Raw genomic sequence first — 20,232 nt, 5'->3', positions numbered from 1 at the left:
TCTTTGAGGAAGGATCACCCTGGCAGCTTATGTGCTTCCTCAAAACCACCCAGCTGGTATCTGATCTCAAAGCACACACTTGCTGGGTATCAGGCAGCCTGTGACAGGTGAAAGGTCACACCAGCTGCAGCAGGACTTCGATGTGCACTTTCCCCTTAGTATCTCTATGGAGGCCACTAGCTCATCCAAGCCTTAACAGTTTCTGCATCCTGCCCTCCCCATTTGTCCTGGAATGCCTGCCCAGCTGAGAACAGAGGCCCTCCACAAGTACTTGATGCCTCAAAGGGCCCAACCAACAGACAGGAGCAGTGAAGTTCCTGTGACAAAACCTCTTCAGTGTCTGCATTGCAGCCAAGGGCCCTGCCCTCAAAGCCCTACAGTCACTCACCTGCACTCCAACACTTAAGAGCTGTGGTATTTCCTGTGGAGCCTGGTGAATATGCACCAGAGCAGACATGGGAAAGCTAAGTGCCTGGTGAGAAGTGGCAGGGCCTTGAGTAATGGTGACCACAGCAGTGTCTTAGAGGAATGATCACAACAGTTTAACATAAAGCACCTTGGGGCTCTAGGGGTTCATGGGTGTCATACCCCAAAGTCATCAGGGACACACCTTTGGTCATGACTATGAGGTGTTTTCAAAGGCTTAACAGAAGAGGAGGGGCCCTGCCATAGGTTGAGGTCCCAGGCTGAGTAAAAAGGAGAACTGAGCAGAACTCCAGCATCTGCCTCTTGCCGCTTCCTGACTCGCAGCCACCTCACGCTCTGCCACCATGCCTTCCTAGCATGACGGATTGTACCCTCTCAAACTGTGAGGCAAAATAAACTTTAGCTTCCTTAACTTGCGTCTGGTAGGTACTTTTCCACAGCAGCAGAGAAGAGACACATACATCCAGTGTATCGTAAGTAAATGCCCAACAAAGATCAGCACGCACATACAGTTCCACGCTATGTCCTTTACATTAAGTAATTTAATACCCAAACCACAAGAAAGATGAATCTCCGCCGGGCGTGGTGGCGCACGCCTTTAATCCCAGCACTCGGGAGGCAGAGGCAGGTGGATCGCTGTGAGTTCGAGGCCAGCCTGGTCTACAAAGTGAGTCCAGGATGGCCAAGGCTACACAGAGAAACCCTGTCTCGAAAAACCAAAAAAAAAAAAGAAAGAAAGAAAGAAAGAAAGATGAATCTCCAAAGACACCGCTGCTTATGTTCAGGGAAATTTCCCTTGGGATCTGTAGGTGACTTCTCATGGTACCCTGGAGGGTTGTAGGCTATCACAGTGTGTTCACAGGGTGTTTGCCTGGGTGTCTGTTTCTGTCACCTCTCCCTGTCATGTGCCACAGTGGGCTCCGTCTCACACACAGCAGGGAATACACTATAGTCCCTATTGGTGGCTGATGCCCAGTTACCTAGGTGCATGAGGAATCAAACCAGGACTCTTCATTAAAGACAAGCCTCAACAGCCTATAGGTCCTCCTTGTCACAGAGATCACTCTGGGCTGATTTCCTGGCTGGTCTCCAGGTTGGCTGACTACACAATGGGCCTAGGAGACTGGGAGTTGGAGGAAAGCAGCAATCTCACCACAACAAGAAAATGGGAACAATCTAAAAGAATCAAGCTTTTTTGTTCTCTTCCAGAGAATCTGGGTTCTGTTCCTAGCACCCACACTGTAGCTTACAACTATTCCTAACTCCAGGTTCAGGGGATTTGACACCCTCTTCTGATACCCTCAGGCACAAGGCATGTGGTACACACATATACATGTAGGCAACACACTCATACACATAAATTTTTAAATAGAAAGAAAACTTTCCCCTCAATCCCCAAAAAGGCTGAGGTTAGGGCTACACCTCAGAGTGCTTGCCTAGCATGATGAGGCCCTTGGTTCGATTCCCCATACATAAGACTAGCGCATGCCAGTTGGACAGTTACTTAGAAGCTTATACTTGCCCGGCATGGTGGCACACACCTTTAATCCCAGCACTTGGGAGGTAGAAGCAGGCAGATCGCTGTGAGTTGAGGTCAGCCTGGTCTATAAAGCGAGTCCAGGACAGACAAGGCAATGCAGAGAAACCATGTCTCGAAACAAACAAACAAACAAACAAACAAAAATCAAAAAAGCTTATACTAGCATAAGCTCTGTATCATGCCCATTTATGTTCTAGTCATGCACTCTAAGAAAAATCGAGCATAAACCATAAAAATATGCATATGAAAGTTCACAGCAGCTTTTGTTGCTGTTCTTGTCTATAATAGGCAAGTAACAGAAAATAACGCAACGTGTATCCTCAGGTAGATAAACAGACTGTGGTATACCCACTCGGTTAAATCCCCCTCCGCAGTAAAAAGTATGAACCACTTATACATTCAACAACATGAATCGACCTCAAAATATTTAGATTGAAAGAAACCAGACCAAATGAGTAAATAATTGTATGATTCCACTTACATAAATTGTAAGAAGTACAAACTAACTTAGACAGCAAGCTAGTGAGCAGGGCTGAAGAGACAGTTTGGTGGGTAAAAGACTTGGCATGCAAGGACCCCATAAATCAGAGCAGGCGTGCCAGCCAGCCTTCAATCCCAGTGCTGCGGAGGTGGAGACGGGCAGGATGGCGAGCTGAATCAGCAAGCTCTGGGTTCAGTAAATAACTGAATGTCAACCTCTGGCCTCCACAAGTATGTGCACACAAAACTGCATACACACATACCCACAGATGCCTACATATTACTCATGCATGTATGCAAAGAAAATCCAAACAAACAAAACCCCACTTCACAGCAGCTGTGCGTGATGGTGCACACCTTTACTCTCTCGGCAGAGGCAGAGGCAGAGAGATCTTCATGAACTCGAGGCCAGCCTGCTCTACATAGCAGCAGGTTCCAGGCCAGCTAAGTCTGCATGGTGAGACCTTGTCTCAAAAACAGGAAGAAACAAACAAACAAACAAACAAAAAAAACCAACCCCACAACAAGCAAGTCAATTAGTAGTTGCTTGTATATGCAAAGAGGAAATTTTCGAACGAACGAAATATTCTGTCTTGATCATGTGTGGGGCTGTGGTGTTACCTAACTGGATCTGTTTGCCGAAACTCAGAACTGCTTGCTTTTTCTTTTTCTTTTTTTTCTTTTTTTCTTTTTCCAAGACAGGGTTTCTCTGTGTAGCCCTGGCTGTCCTGGACTCGTTTTATAGAACAGGTTGGCCTTGGCCTCGAACTCATAGTGACCTGCTTACCTCTGCCTCGCCCAGTGCTGGGATTACAGGCGTGCACCACCATATCTGGCTCTGCTCATTTTTTCAAGGTGGGCATCACTATTTGTAATCACAAGGCTCATCAACTCCCCCTAAAGATTAAATCTACAGGGGCTGGAGAGATGGCTCAAGGGTTAAGAGCACTGGCTGCTGTTCCAGAGTTCAATTCCCAGCAACCACATGGTGGCTCACAACCATCTGTAATGAGATCTAGTGCCCTCTTCTGGTTTACAGGCCTACATGGAGGCAAAGCACTGTGTACATAATAAATAAATCTTTCTTTAAAAAAAAAAAGATTAAATCTACAACGCCCCGAGGAGCACACCTGCCCAACACATAACATGTGCCATTCCATCACTGCCAACTGAACTCAAAGTGAAGAGTACCACCTCCTGACAGAGCGTCACCGAGAGCCTACACTGCAGCTGATGACTCTAGCTAGGTGAGAGGCCCACGAGGCTTGCCATCAATATGTGACAATATGTGACCCAATGCCCACGTGTGTGTGAAGCAGACCACCTCATTCCAGTGGAAGGGAGGAAGAAGCAGACTCCACAGGCAGGGCTTCCAAAGCAGCCCTCAGCCACATGGGGATCCGTGCAGAGTCAAGCAAGGACTGCATGCAGTGGACAAGAAGCCAGAAGTGCCTGCCGTTGGCCGGAAGATGCTTCTGAGCTGAGCTAACAGAATGGGCCCTGCAGGTGGGTGGGCGGAAGGGTGAGGAGTAACTTTCGCTCAGAGTGCACATTTCTCCTTTTCTTTTAATGTTCCCCCTGCACTTTGTCCTCTGCCTGGCCTGTTCCTAAAACTAAAACTCTAGAATGGACCCATGGCTTCAGGCAGAGCCAGAATGGGGAGGCTTGTGTGACCTAGGGCTGGGTTCTCACTAATTTCCTCCTTGCACAGCCTGCCTGGTCGCTGCCTACTAACACATCAAAGCATATCACTGTTTCTGAAGAAAGGCTGAGAGCCATACTAGAATGAATGGATGCATACATGATCTCTCTCTCTCTCTCTCTCTCTCTCTCTCTCTCTCTCTCTCTCTCTCTCTCTCTCTCTCTCTCACACACACACACACACACACACACACACACACACACACACACACACCATAGTTAAATCTCTTCAGCTAATCTTCCACTGCACTCTCCTCACTTAGCAAGAAGTGCTCAGGGGTGTCTCGGTCTGACCTCAGGCCTTGGCTGCTCTCAGAAGTTAACAGTTGCGGGGCTATCTTAAATCACACATATTTGCAGACTAGAGATACTATAGCCTTATTTGTCTTGTAATTTAGGGTTCCGGCCTGGAATCCAACAGAGGACGAAACTTCTGGTTCTAAACATAGCTCTGAAGCCATGGGGAATTCTGGTTTCTTAAAAGCATCTGATTGTTTGGCAGTCTGGCCACCGTCCGGCCAAGCGTGAGCCTAGGGTTTGCTTACTGCTGCTGGCTTTCTAGATTTATGAACATGCCTGTTTCCCACACCAGGCTCTGGGGAGAAGAGGGCACAGGGTCGTGTTTAAGTTCAAGGACAGACAAGGTCTGAGACCAAAACAGCAGCCTCAAAGCTGAATGGAAGACTCTGCAACCAAAGACCCCAGGCAAGCCTCAGGGCTCCACCTGACTGAAGCTAGGCTCTCATGGCTAAGAAGCTGAGCACGTCTTTAACATGGATGGCAAGGGACCCATGGGCCTGATCAACATGCTGATGCCAGGCCCTCCTTGCCACACAGACCCAGTGCAATCTGGGTTTGGGGAGCGAAGACAACAAGGTACATCTTTTCACGCCATGACTCCCCTCCGAGAGGTAGGGAGCGTAGGTGATTCCATTATGTCTGGACTGCTTGCAGGCCTGTGGGCATGGGGCAAATGATAAACAGGCAAAGGACAGAGCCCCACTCCGCTTGCCCCAGGGCTGGGACAGTGACTCTTGGGCTCATGACCAGCCTGGCTCTTCAAGTGTTTCCAAGTTGAGCCAGCAAGCATTTCCCGGTGTGGCGAGCCTTCAAAACAAGGAGAGAATGCTCTGACAGGCAGGGCTCACATTTGCTCTCATGAGAAGTGAGGGGATCTGTCCTCCTGAAATGATACACAGGGGTGAGGTACATGGAGCAGGATAAAACTAGGAAGGCTGAGCAGTGTAAACCAAAGAAGCCTTGAGAAAGCAACCATCCCTGCCCATCATGCAACTAGAACATTCCCAGAGCTCACTGGCCTTTGTTCCAGGGAACAAGAAACAACAGCCAGCCTTTTGGTATTGAAACTTTTCAGGCCATTACTGTCATAGCACAGCCAGAGCCACATGTTGGTGGCAGCAAGATAAGGTGGGGGTCAGGACACATAGAGGGAGTGGGAAGGTTTTTTAACCTGGTCCATAAGAGCTTTGGGGAGTGGAAGGCCCATCCCAGTGAAGCCCACTTTCTTGCATAGGACCTATGAGAGACACACCTCTGAGCATCCTTGCATGGCTCAGCTTGCCACCAAGCCTGACAACCTGAGCTGGATCCCTGGGACACACACGGTGAATGGAGAGATGCGACTCCTGCAGGTTGTCCTCTCACCTACACATTCAGTGCTGGCAGACCACACACACACACAAATATAAATGTTTAGCCAGGCAGTGGTGGTGCTCGCCTTTAATCTCAGCACTTGGGAGGCAGAGGCAGGCAGATCTCTATAAGTTTGGTGAGTCCTGGTGAGTTCCTGTCCTGGTGAGTTCCAGGACAGACATGGTTACACAGAGAAACCCTATTTTGAAAAACCAACAACCAACCAAACAAAAAGTTGGCCAACCATGGTAGAAGAGAACCCCTTTAATACCAGGGAGGCAGAGGCAAGTGGATTTCTAAATTCAAGGCCAGTCTGGTCTACATAGAGAATTTAGGCCAGCTATGGCTACTTTAAAAGACCCAGTGTGGTGGTGCACGCCTTTAATCCCAGCACTCAGGAGGCAGAGGCAGGTGGATTGCTGTAAGTTCTAGGACAGCCTGGTCTACTAAGTTAGTCCAGGACAGCCAAGGCTACACAGAGAAGCCCTGTCTCCAAAAAACAAAACAAACAAACAAACAAAAACCCCTGTCTCAAAAGCTAAACCAACAAAGCTAATACTACACATTTAGGGAAGATAAACCAGAATAATGGTGAGTGGTCAGACCACAGGGACTTTCTTTCTTTCTTTTCTTTTGTTCTTTCTTTCTTTTCTTTTTGAGACAGGGTTCCTTCCTTCTTTCTTTCCTTCCTTTCTTTTAAAAGGAAACAATGTAGCTAAGCAGCCAAGCCAAGACTCACTCCTTTGGGACACACAGTGGTCTCCAGGCAGGGCAGGCAGCTCGGCTGAGGTCAGCTCCACAAACATTCCTTAAGGTCCACCACAGCTACCCTGAGTCTCTCAGAGCGATCTAGAAATGTCTGCCCTCCATATAGTGAGCACCTGGAGGGGAGAGGGAGGAGACTGAGAATTCTAACAGAGCCCCAGTATTGGCTGTAGTTGGTTTTTAATAAAAGATTAAGTTGCTTTGAACTAATTTTAGACTTATAGAAAAGATGCAAATAGTACAGAGAATTCCCATTACTCCCTGCCCCCATGTCAGCATCTTACATAACACAGAACAGTCTCTAAACCAGGAGATGGACACTGGGAACTACCACTAACCAGAGTTTCACCAGCTGATATCCTCAGATCTCCAGTCTAGACAGAGCACCATCCAGGATTTTCACATGCGTGTGTGCCTGTATATGTGTGCCTGTGCGTGTGTGTCTAGTGAGCTCCAGGGACCTTCCTATCTCTGCCTCCCTATCACTGGGATTACAGATATGCACTGCCACATCTGGCTTTTTACATGAGTGCTGGGGTTCCAAACTCGGGTCCTGATGTTGGTGTGATGAGCGCTTTACCTGCTGACCCATTTCCCCGGCCTCTGCACCCATACTTTATTATACAGCTTCCAGCAATCTGTGTCAGTTCCTCCGTCCTCTTTTGTCTTTTACGACAGATACTTTTGAAGAGTATCAGTCAGTTATTTTCTCAAGTGTCTCTCCATTTCTCCGTTTGGGTTTGCCTGATGTATAGCGTGACTAGATTCAGGTTACACATTTTAACACTGCAGGGTTTGTGCCGACAAGACCTAATGCTGATGGCTCTGACCTAGATCAGTGGGCACTGTCGTCTCTCTAATGCAAAGCTATTATTTCTCCCTATGTAGTTAATTTGGGGGAAACTGGGTTTTTAAAAGGGAACATGCTGCTGTCTTTACAAAGCCCATGTGTCAGCCCAGCTTGCTGATGGCTGCAGCTGCCCTACAGATGAGAGGCATCTAAGAAGACGAGCGGCAGAGAGACGTCTCTGGAAGACTCGGAAGCTTCTGGTGACAAAGAGGAACAGTAGCAGTTTATTTATAGATCCACTTGAAGACAGATCATTGGAACTACTGGAGTTGAATTTTAAAACTCCAGGAACAAAGGCTGGCTATTTTAAACTTTCCTTGCACTTAGTTCAATGCAGAGTGTCAGAGACGCCGACCATACTTCAGGCATCACTACTAAAGCTCAGTTAATTCATATTTTGCACAGCATAAAAGTATGTGAACTAGGCCTGCCAAGACAGATACAGATCTGACTCTAGCCAATCAGCAGAGGCAGCTGGCCTCAGATTAGCTAGAGTCCTCTGCCAGTGCCCCATGCTTCCTAGGGAGGCCATGTTCCACGGGGTCTCATGGCCTCTCTTTTTTCCTGGAAAATGAAGTTGCAGACAGCAGAATGAACTATAGTTACATTATCCTTCTCTCTCCTCTCCCACTGCAGGCTTACAAAGGGCCAGTGCCTATCTGATACCTGGCCCAGGTCACCTAGCAGTAGTAGCTTGCCTACCTGCCCACCTAGCTCCAGGAAGAGAGGGGTCTTCCTGAGGACACTGGGTCCAGGAGCTCCTCCTCCTCCTGGCCTGACTCTGAACCCTCTACCTCGAACTACAGGCAGGGCGGAGAGGAGTGTGCAGACAATAGGATGATACATATGGGCATTTATATCCTTACTCAAAAGAACAATACATAGTGGCTGGAGAGATGGCTCAGTCAACGTCTGCTCTTCCAAAGGACCTGAGTTCAATTCCCAGTACCCACATGGCAGCTCACAACTGTCTGTAACTCCAGTACCAGGTGATCTGACACCCTCACACCAATGCACATAAAATTTTTTTAAAAAGCCAGGCAGTGGTGGCACACGCCTTTAATCCCAGCACTTGGGAGGCAGAGGCAGGTGGATCACTGTGAGTTTGAGGCCAGCCTGGTCTACAAAGCGAGTTCAGGACAGCCAAGGCTACACATAGAAACTCTGTCTCAAAAAACCAAAAAAAAAAAAAAAAAAAAAAAAAAAAGAAAGAAAAAGAAAGAAAAACACACACACACACGAACAACTTATGTTTCTTCTCTCTGAGATAGGGTAACCCAGCTTGCCTTGAAATTGCTATGAAGCTAAGGATGACCTTGAGTTTATGATCTTCCTGCCTCTGATCCCAAGGTCTGGGATTACAGGCATACTTGGGTTTTGTTTGTTTGTTTGTTTTTATTTTTCAAGACAGGTTTCTCTTATACTCACTTTGCAGACCAGGCTGGCCTTGAACTCACAGCGATCCACCTGTCTTTGCCTGGGATTAAAGGTGCAAGCCACAATGTCCGGCTTTTTTATTGTTGTTGTTTGCTGTTTTTGAGACAGGGTTTCTCTGTGTAGCCTTGGCTGTCCTGGACTTACTTTGTAGACCAGGCTAGCCTCAAACTGACAGAGATCCTCCTGCTCCTGCTTCTTGAGTGCTGGGATCACACCCAACTGGTGTACCTATTTTTATTTGGTACTAGAAATCAAAGCTAGTACTTTGTACACTCAGGCAACTGAGCCCCAGCCCCATAAAATGACATTCTTGACGCAATGTGGGGAAATATGAACATGTTCTAGTATTTGTTTTGAAGAGATCACCAATTTTGTTGAACGTGACAAGAGCCTTGCAGTTACATAATCAAGGAGAATCCTTCTTTAGGGTAAATGTTATATTTGGAATGAAAGAAATGCTTTGAGGCCTCTGAGGAGTGTGGAGAAGATGCAAGGTTGGCGTACAGAAACCAGGTGAAGGGCTCAGGGGGTTGATATGCTATCTGCTCCACTCCAGGGCTAACCCGAACATTTTGTTTGCTTTGATAACAAGGGCTGTGGCTGACGCCATGCTGGGGAACCCCAGCAGGAAGCAGAGCCACAGGGTCACCACTACCTTTGAGGTCCTAGGGCCTGCAAGCATGGGAGGCAGATGGCTGTGCCCAAGTCCAAAGAATGGCTGCCAGAGTCATTGGCACTGCGCAGAGAAAGGCACTGATGGCAATAAGAGTATTCACTGAACCCACAGTGTCCAGACCTTCACAGAAACTAGCTGTAAGATAATCTCCATGGAAACCATCTATTCTGAATTTTTTTTTTTTGCCATGGTAACCAATAAGAATATAAACATAAGTATTATCCAACACCCTTACACCACATGGTCAACACTACTAGCCAATCTGGAAAATATAAAATGCAAAAGGGTTTTTCCATTTCAAATGAAAAGAAGTTCTGGAGCTCTAGTCCAGACACGCTGCCTCTACCACCCGCTGTGGCCTGCTGGCTGCCCATACACCCACATCATCGGGTGCCAGAGGGACAAATGAGACCAGGAAGTTACTTTCTTCATTTAGTCTGGGACCATGAAAAAACACCTCAAGGAAGGGAACAAAGACAGCCCCTAGGCTCATACACTCAAGCACGGCTCAGCGGCCCCAGGCGTGTGTCCTCCACACCCTGATTTCCTCAGCATCCTTTCCCAGGCACAAACTGGCTGCTGTGGGGACAACAAAGCTCAGCCCCAGGGCTGGGAACAACTGATGGTGGGAAAGAGGGCTACTCGGGGAAGGGGACTGCTCTGGGCAAAGAATGTTGGAAGAATTCCTAGGGCTGGTGAGATGGCTCAGTTAGTAAAGGTGCTTGCTACCAAATTCGATGACCCAAGTTCAAGAGCCACATGGTGGAAGAAGAGAACTCACTCCCACTTCCACACTTGCACTGCAACACACACACACACACACACGTACACACTTAAAAATAATTTAAAAAGGACTTTAATGCTAGCACTCAGGAGACAGAGGCAGATGGATCTCTATGAGTTCAAGACCAGCTTAGTCTACACAGTGAGTTTCAGGACAGCCAGGGTTATGTAGAGAGACCCTGTCTCAAAAAAAAAAAAAAAAAAAAAAAAAAAAAAAAAAACACTCCCCCAGCATTCTTGAACACATGAGAAAGAGTGTACAAAGGAGGTACCATCTGGAAAGAGCCTCTACAGCTGAGGGCAACTCTGCTGGGAACAGGTGTCAGTGCCCCAGAGGAGCAGTGCTAGACTCAAGCATCTGGGCCTGTTTCTCCCACTTTCAGCTTTCTGGGTGTTTAGAAAATAGAATAGAACCAAAAGAAAAGCAGAGAAAGAGCCTCAAGTGCCTGACGCCCTAGTTCTCGAGCATTCTCTATTTTACACTCAAAGCTGGCTAGAATCTTCCATGGCCTCTGCTGGCTCTATGTAGAGAGGGGACTTGCAAGTGTGGACTGACAGGGCTATAGGTGGCCTGCTGTAACCATCAGCAAAGTGACAATGCCACAGCACTTGCTGAGATGACAGGTGTTTTAAGGGCTGTGTGTGCCTTTTAGTAAAGCGCGATGGTTTGGCTACCCACTGTTGTCTGACTCAGAACCATCTCCTCTCATGCAAAAGTGGGGCCCACCAACAGCCCTGAGCCCACAGCAAGAAGGAACATCTCACGAAGGAGTTAGCAGAACTCAAAAATGTGTGGTTGGACTTATGTGCCAGGTGAGTCCTGCAATATGCAGAACTGACCCTGAGGGCTCTGGGCTTCATGCAGATGCAAGAGCAAGCAGGCTCTCCAGAGGATGGGAACTGCCTTCCCACAGAGAGCTCCGCTTCCATAGAGCGAGAGGTGGGAGACACTGAGGACAGCGCAGAGAGCAATAGCCTGGAAATGGAGATTCAAGAACAAGTGACTTAGACTGCAGACAGAGCACATAATGGCAGTCAAGAGGCAGGAGAGAAAGACAAAGCTGGCAGAGGCCAATGCCAGGGCAGCATCTTCCTTACTGATAGTTTTTGCTGGTAGTGAAACTCTACGTCTGCCTGCCTAGTTCTGAACAGACTGATGGATACCCATAGGAAAGCACTGGAATTTCTCTGAACAATATTAATATTCAAGCCAGAGCCCCATTTCTTTCCCCTATACCCTTTTTTCCACTAATTCTTCAATTGTCTCTCCCAAGCTGTAGCTTCTACTAGTCACAGAAATGTCTAAGATGGAAAATGACTTCTTGCCTGGGATGCCAAATGCTGTTGGATAGGCTGTCCTCCAATAGAGCAATGTTTTCAGAGTGGGTCCCTGCTCTAGTGGCAACAGTATCTCCTGGAAATGTGTTAGAAGTGTAAGCTCTCTAGCAAACCAGACACCCTGGGGACGGCCCAGCCAGCAGTTAAGTTTTAACATACCCATGTGGGCTATGACGTACGCTTGAGTATAAGAACCAGTTAGTTGGAGGAGCTTATGACAATAAATGCCAATTTTTTTTCAAGAGTGGGTTTCTATAAATGTCAAATATTAAAGAGCCTGTCTTGGCTGGGCATGGTGGCACATACTTTTAATCCCAGTACTTGGGAAGCAGTGAGAAGCGAGCAAATCTCTATGAGTTCGAGGCCAGCCTGGTTTCCAGGCCATTAGCCAGGATTACATAGTGAGACTCTTTCTCAAAAATAGAAGAAGAAAAAGGAGGAGAGGCAGAGGGAGGGGGAGAGGGAGAGGGAGAAGGAGGAGAAGAAGAAGGAGAAGAAGAAAAGGGCTGGAGAGATGGCTCAGGGGTTAAGAGGACTGTCTGTTCTTCCAAAGGTCCTGAGTTCAATTCCTAACAACTACATGGTACCTCACAACCATCTATAATGTGATCTTATGCCCTCTTCTGGCCTGTAGGTGTACATGCAGGCAGAGCATTGTATACATGATAAATAAATAAATCTTAAAAAAAAAAGCCAGGTGTGGTGGCACATGCCTTTAATCCCAGGGAGGCAGAGGCGGGCAGATCGCTGTGAGTTTGAGGCCAACCCGGTCTACAAAGTGAGTTCAAGACAGCCACCAAGGCTACACAGAGAAACCCCATCTTGACAAAACCAAAAACACGAAAGAAAGGAAGAAAGAAAGACAGACAGAAAGAAACGGGCTGGAGAGATGGCTCAGATGTTAGGAGTGGCGCCTGCTCTTCCAAAGGTCCTGAGTTCAATTCCCAGCAACCACATGGTGGCTCACAACCATCTATACTGTGATCTGATGCCCTCTTCTAGTATGCAGGTGTACATGGAGGCAGAACACTGTATAGTAATAATAAATAAATAAATCTTTTTTAAAAAAAAAAGAAAGAAAGAAAGAATAAACCCTGTCTTGATCCCAACAGCTAACACGGCTTATGGACTTCTGCAAATATCACCTTGTGCAAACATACTCCGTCCTTGTCAGAGTCCAATCTTTATGCCATGAAGGCACCTGAAAGCTCCTGTACTGTGCCCAGATCCACAATCCCACGTCAGCAGAGGGACAAGCAGCAGCGGCTGCAGGCACTAATGATCACACTTGACCAAAGATGGTAGAAGCGTAGACTCCAGAGGCTCGCTAGGACAACAAAGTCAGGGCTGCTGAGCCTGGGTATCTGTATCTGTCCTAGGTCTGAGCATGCTGAAGGAGAAATGGGGAGACACCACTTGCTTCTTCTTTCAAACAATGAATGAAGTATCCAGCGCCAGGGCCTGCAGGCGACTGGGTCTAGAACCATTCACCAACATGTCCTATGATCCAGGTCTAGGTTTCTCCTCTGCACGCAGAGGGCACGGATGAATTGTACGAGGAGCCACACCAGTAAGTCTTAACATCTCCACTGTCCCCAAGTTACCCCTCAGAGCCCTCTGAGATCTGCAAAACCTCCCAACAGCCAAACAGGGAAGAATGGGGGCCCTTCAGGAGAGGGTCTGCTTCCCTATTTCCCACCAAGCTTCCATCCATACGGATGCACAACATAAAACACAAACAGAGATCACGACTATCAGAGACTATCAGAGATGCTCTGGACCCAGAGGGAGGGGCAGCTCCATATGTTGTAGGGATGGGCCCTCTAAAGTCAACCTTTTTCTAAGTAACTGCTGGGCATCTGACTCACTGGCAGCAGCCAGAAAGCCAAGAATTCCCTTTAATAGTCAAAGAAGAAAGAGAGCCGGACGTGGTGGCGCACGGGGAGGCAGAGGCAGGGCAGGCAGATCTCTGTGAGTTTGAGGCCAGCCTGGTCTACAAAGCAAGTTCAGAACAGCCAGGGCTACACAGAGAAACTCTGTCTTGAAAAAACAAAAAAACAAAGAAGAAGAAGGAGGAGGAGGAGGAGGAGGAGGAAGAAGGACGAGGAGGAGCCAGAAATGAGGACAAGTGGAAAAGGGAGAAGTTCCTTTTTAAGACACATAAATCTGGGGTTCATTCTGTTTCAAATACCCTCAATGGTGGCCCTCCTGCTAAGCATGCCTTTGAATTTGGAATTCTTTTTATTTAGTAGTGTTTTCTTTTTGAGGGACAGGCTCCCCTGTAGCTCAGGCTGGCCTCCAATCTTCCTCCCACCACCTTCCAAGGGTTGAGATTACAGGAGTGTACCATCATACCCAACTTGAATCCTTATTTCTCACCACAAAAAGCAAATGCCAAAACCAGAAATTTGTATTCTGAGAAACAGACCCAAGTTGGGAAATCAAATTGCTAATAGCCTGAATATTTGTGTCCTCCATAAAATTTATATGTTAGAATCATAATCCCTAACATATTTGGAATTAAGTCTTTGGGGGTAACTGGGTCATGAGGATGGAGCCATCATGATTAGCAGAATTTTAGCCAGCACTGGCTACTACAAAAGGACACAGTGGAAAGGAACTACCTCTGCACCACCAGGCCCCCACCAGCAGCCATTAGTGCCCTGTCTGAACTACCCAGCCACCAGACCTGTGAGCCATAAACTTTTGTTGTTTAAAAGCTACTTAGTCTACAGCATTTTGTTTAGCAGCTGAAAGGCATCAAGACAAAATCCTCGAGGCAGCGGAAATGGGTCCCCTCTATGCTCCTTAGGTGAGACTCCTGTGGGGAAAGGCTAGGTCTTGAGAAACCACCACAAGACTTAGAACCCCCCTAGGTCCTCAGTATATAGGGTATCTGTGGAGCAGGAATCAGACCCCCTTAGCACCCAAAATCAGAACACCATGAAAGTACTCAAAACTCAGGCATAGCAGGTGACTAAGAGCTCTGTCCTCAGAACCATAGGCACAAGACAGAAGAGGTGGCCTCAAGAAGGAGGCCTCTGCCTCTGCCTCCCAAGCGCTGGGATTACGGCCAGCCTGTCTACAAAGTGAGTCCAGGAGAGCCAAGGCTACACAGAGAAACCCTGTATCAGAAAAACAACAACAACAAAAAGAGGCTTCAGGCTAAGGGCAGTGTCTAAAGGCTTAGGCAAGTGTCTAAAACCCTCCCCCGAGTCCTCACAGGGCCCACCTGAGGGAGGAGCCAGCTCCGAAAATGATCCCCGTCAGCAGTGCACCCGCACCCTTGTTCAATGCCCCTCACCCCAGGTTTGGACACTTGATCACTCTGACTGGCTTTCAGAAGAGGAAGAGGGAAAAGGAACAGTCTTGAAATAGCTACAGCTTGGTGAGCTCTCACCACGTGCCAGGAACAGGGCCAAGGGCTGCTTGGCATGCCACCTGTGAAATCTCATGAAAAGAGGAGGACCCAGTGTCTCCAAGGTCGACAGAGGAGGAACTAAGACCCCAGAGATCCGGCCACTGGTTGGGGCCACAGCCCTAACAAGGCAGGGACGGGATACAATAACCAGTGGGTCAGAAGCCAGCAGCCAAGCACCTAACCACAGGTGAGCTTTTCTCCTTCCAGTGCAATCTTGAGAAGTGAGCAGAGAGAAAGCCTTTAGCCCCAGAGATCCAGGTTAATGTCTAATCTGGAGCAGCCAACCCCGAGAACCCAGGAAGTGGGGAGGCTTTTTTCTCTGTCAAGTTTCATTGAATCACCTAGGACTTGGTGTTCTTCCTCTCCTACCCCACCTAGTACAACTTCTTGATTGTGTAATAGGCCCCTGACTGTGGCAAAAATAAGGGTAGATTCAAATGAATGCATCTTTGTTAATTAAAAGTAGCGTAAGAGACTGGGCATGGTGGTGGATGTCTTTAATCCCAGTATGCAGGAAGAGGCAGGCAGATCTCTAAGTTCAAAGTCAGCCTGGTCTACATAGTCCGATCCTGGTCTACCTTGTCCTATCCCTCCCCCCGTTACCCTCCAAAAAGTTTAAAAGTACTTCAGCTATGGTAAAAATCTGTCCTGGAGAAACTGAGCTTTGGGGTGAGCAAGATGCTAGCTCCAAAATCAGCCAAGACACAGGGTCCTTCTAACTAGGGGACGGACCCTCAAGTCCAGAGGGCAGTAGGGTGGGTAAGACCAGAGGGCAGGCCTACAGTGCGGGACAGGGCTAAGCAGTAGAGCCCTGAAACACCCTGCTACAGAGAAGCCCTCTGGGTACCCACCCATCCCCCTCCCAGGAGGCACTCATCTGCCCAAAAGCAGCCCTTCCAAGCTTCTTCCAGGGCGGAGCATGGAGACTCCTGCTCACTCTGGGCCCACAGCATGGCCTGGAATCCTCCATGTGCAACCTTCCAGGCAGAGAAAGTGCCCCGGCCACGAGGCCTGAGATCCTTCCTTTGTGCAGCTCAGCCAAGAACAGAGGGAAACGGTGCCGATTATTCTCATTCTGAATGGCTGGGAAACGGCTTTTGCTTTTCAACATGAAATGTGCCTAAAAATAAGCTGTGAATTCCAACCGGAGGTTGAGAAGAGCTCTGCAGTGAAGAGAGCTCTGCCTGGAGTGAGTTTAAGGACAGCCTTCTCTCCAAGATCTGAAAGCTGAACTGATGCTGGGGTCAGAGAAGGGGTCGCAGGCAGGGGGCTCAAGGGTGAAGGGACCTCCACAGGCTCACAAGGCTGTCCTTGCCAGGCTCTGCTGGTGAGGGAGCAGCACGGGGTCCAGCGGGGTCTGGCCCTCTAGCTTCCAGTGGCCACGCTGGAGAAAGCACATGGGCAGCAGGTCCTCACCATACTTGGCCCCACAAACTCCCTGAAAACCCCGATCGCCCAGGAGTGCCCAGCTTGTTTCAGTGCCTGAGGTGATTTGGAGACAGAGATGAAGGGACAAAGGGCATCAGAGTGACAGTACAGCTGGGTCATGACTGTAAAGTCAAACCACCCTGGCCGCCATGAAATCTCTCATCAGGTATTATCTCTGAGCCCAGTAGCCTTTGTGTAGGAAAGACAAGAAACATGCCGCCTGAAGAAAACCAGGTCGCTCAGGGCGAAGGAGGATCTTTTCTTATTGTTTACCAGTGTCTCCAGGAGACCCTGACATCTGATAGGCCAAGCAGCAACCTTACAAAATGCACTATCAGAAACCATCTCAGTGCTCTGGGCCACACCTTCTGGTGGGAATCCAAGATGGACACCTAAGTGGAGTCCTTGCACAGGCTCCCAGAGCCGCCTACCGCAGTCCCTGTCCCCGGTCTCCTGCCTCCCACAGCCCTCACTCTACTCCTCCCACCACTTTCTTTCTGGGCTCCCCTGAAGAAGGAGGTTTTGAGGTGACTCTCAACGGTGACACCTGATGATATCTGAAGACATTTCTGATTATCACAACTGGGGAACAAGATGCTACTGGCAGCTACTGGGCAAAGGCCGGGGGTGCTAAAGATCTCACAGTGCATGGACAGCAAACACTCATAGACTCACTGCTCCAGATGCAAACTGCTGAGGGTGAGCAGCCCAGAGTTTCTGGAAGGATGGGATGTGGGCAGGAGTAAAGCACGGGAGCTTGTCAGACTCAGGTCACAGGACAAAGTGGTGCTCCTGCGCTCCCGTGAGGAGCAGAAAGAGCGCTCTGGCCAGCCAGGTGGTCTGAGTGGCAGGAAGGCTCTGGAAACAAGGGTGAGAACACACTAACCAGCCCTCCTTCCTACCTCAGGAGAGAGCACAGCCATCAGTTTTGCAAAAATGAGCTGTCTCCAGCCTAGGAGGAGGAAAAAATAGTGGAAGTAGATGCTGATGGCTTACTAAGACAGACACTGAAACATGGTAAAACTGTCAATTTCATCGGGTTAATATATATCATATATATGATAGGCATATCCACACATATCCCCCATAATAAAACCAGGCATAACAATACCCTGCCCTTCAGAGAAGCCTCTTGGGCAGCATTAGGAGTGTGAGTGTGAGTGTGTGTTTGTGTGTGTGTGTGGTGAGGGTGGGGAGTCTAGAAGGCCTATTTGTCCTCTCAAGGCTCTAGAAGGGACTTAGGACAAAGAGTTCTTAGCTCAACCAAGAATGACTCTAAAAGGACTGTGTCACTTCAGGCACACTCACCTGCCTGTGGGGTATCCAGAGCCCACTGCGGAAATGGAGGCTTGGGAAGATGAGGGGGGTGGGGGATGGGACAAATATGCTCAATACATGCATGTTATTCTTTATAATAATGATGACGATGTGGACCTTTATTCCACTTGATGGCCACTAACCATTTCCAAGGGGCAGACAACAGTGCCCTCCTGGACTAAGAAAGAGCTGTCAAGCTGTCCCTGCCACCAGCCTAAATAACCCCAGCATGGCTATTTAGAGTTGCTCCAGAGGAGACAGCATGGGTATGTCTGAGAGTCTACCTGAGAGCTAGAACAAGAACCAGCCACTCACTCTGCAGGCGATGGGCACATGCAGAGGTCTCAGCAGTGCTGGTCTCGCCCTAAGTGCCCAAAAGCAGTATAGACGGCAGGATCCACACAAGGTCCCAGCCTTGAGGTTCAAAGTGCCTTCTGGGTAAAAAAGGAATCAGCAGCAAGACCATCAGTGCCACCCAGACTGCCCAACTAGCCCACAGCTCGGGGCTCCTTAGAAACCCTGAGGAAGCCGGGCGGTGGTGACGCACGCCTTTAGTCCCAGCACTCGGGAGGCAGAGGCAGGCAGATCACTGTGAGTTCGAGGCCAGCTTGGTCTACAAAGCGAGTCCAGGAGAGCCAAGGATACACAGAGAAACCCTGTCTCAGAAAAAATAAAAACAAACCCTGAGGAGAGACAAGCCTCCAGTCACTGTGGCCAGCCCAGGGGAGAGCCTTGGGAGACCTATAGGTGCAGTGTGGCGAGGCAGAGGACACACGTGGTAGGAGAGATTCAGCCACAGTAAGCCCAGGACAGAGCAGGAGGCTTCCTGGTTCTATTCTGAGTTCCAGCCTTGACTTGCTGGGGGTTGGGTGAGCCGCTTCCTGTTGTTCAGGCCAGTTTCCTCCTGCCCGAGGCCATGGTGCTCCTTTCGTCCAGGGAAGAAAGATTTAAATGGTCTGTGGCCATAGAAGCTGAAAACATTCGGGATCCTACAATCTTAAATTATTTCAACCAAAGCTGAATAGGGGTCTATTTAATGAGCTTATCTGTTATCATTTTTCTCCCAAATATTTATTTTTACAAAATTAGTTTTTTTTTTTTTTTAATTAGTTATTTTAGGAACACTGAATGCCCTTTTACCAACAAAGGTACTAAAAATGGTTTGTGGCTGAGGAACTTCCTCTCCATGGTTTAAGGAAAAAAAAAAAAAAAAGAAGTGAGAGTAACCAAACCAGGGCTTTCCCATTCGTCCCAGCTGAGGCTTTGGGCCCTGAGCCCTCTAGGAACCATGTACTTGGGTCCTCTGGTTCAGGGAAGGCCTCACTCTAGCAGTAGCATGCGCCATGACAACATCCTCCACCAAAAAGGGCCAGGACTCTAACCCTCCAGCTGCCCTGCAGCCTTCTTGTCTCATTCTAGATGGGAGTCAAACAAGGCACAAGGTGTTATTTGGTAGACCTTTCTCATGACAGAGAAGCCTCCAGACCCCCTCATCTCCAAGCCCAGTGCTGACCACTATGACTGTCCCAGTGTCATATGGCTCAAGCCCTGACTGCTAAGCCACTTACCAGATTCCCGGAAGAGCTGGCCAGGGACGGAGGCCTCTGTGCTTTCACGGCTCCATAAACAGCAGAGTCAAAGTTGCTCTTCCAAACCATAACCTGCCGAGAGCAGTGGTACAGAGAATGAGGAGAAAGAACAGCCCATAAATCAACCCCAAAGCTGGGCGCCCCAGTGGCTCCCATCTGATAGCTCTGAGGAGAAGGCTTTGGGGACAGCCTGGTGCATGTGGCAGCAGGATGGAGCATCACCACGTCGCACGGTTAGATCTTAGCACCTGCTTGCTCCTCTACCTGAGTGTCACAGGTTCTAATGTCAGAGTCTATTGAGCCCATTTGTTCCCTGCCCTTGTTCATCATCTGTCTCTCTGAAAAGGAAGCTCTTGAGCGTGGTGGCTTGCCCATGACACTGTGAAGTAGCGAACATAAACTCCAGGCCACACTGCTGGACTGATGTCCTGGCTCTAACCTATTACCATGAGGCTTGAAGTAAGGGATTCAGCCTGTGCCTTGTGCCCTCTTCTTGGAAAAGCTCCCAGCTCCCAGGACACAGTGTGACACAGTCACTGGGTCCAGGGAATAGAGGGTAACACACTCACTATCCTACACCTAATAAATTTAATGATAAAAAACACACTTATCCAGGTGTGGTGGCACATGCATCAGAGTAAAAGCAGGTGAATCTCTTGAGTTCAAGGCCAGGCTGGTCTATCGGCCACCCAGCACTCAGAGTGAGATCCTGCCTCAAAATAAACAAATGAATAGACAAATATACAAACAAATAAAGAAAATAAATTATGTCTGGAGAGCTAGGTCAGTTAAGAGCACTGGCTGCTCTTGCAGAGGGCCCAGGTTTGA

General features: G+C 48.5%; 1 protein-coding gene across 1 annotated transcript in view; it reads right to left on the bottom strand.

The window, feature by feature from the left end:
- Poc1a (POC1 centriolar protein A) overlaps positions 1 to 20,232 on the bottom strand; it is a 73,606-nt gene that overhangs the window by 23,809 nt on the left and 29,565 nt on the right. Inside the window, exon 9 of the mRNA XM_051140584.1 lies at positions 19,384 to 19,476. Coding sequence (XP_050996541.1) covers positions 19,384 to 19,476 — 93 coding nt within the window. The remainder of the gene's footprint in view (positions 1 to 19,383; positions 19,477 to 20,232) is intronic.

Source organism: Acomys russatus, chromosome 32, assembly GCF_903995435.1.
Source record: "Acomys russatus chromosome 32, mAcoRus1.1, whole genome shotgun sequence".
Lineage (NCBI taxonomy): Eukaryota > Metazoa > Chordata > Mammalia > Rodentia > Muridae > Acomys > Acomys russatus.
This window is presented reverse-complemented; position numbering and strand designations above follow the sequence as displayed.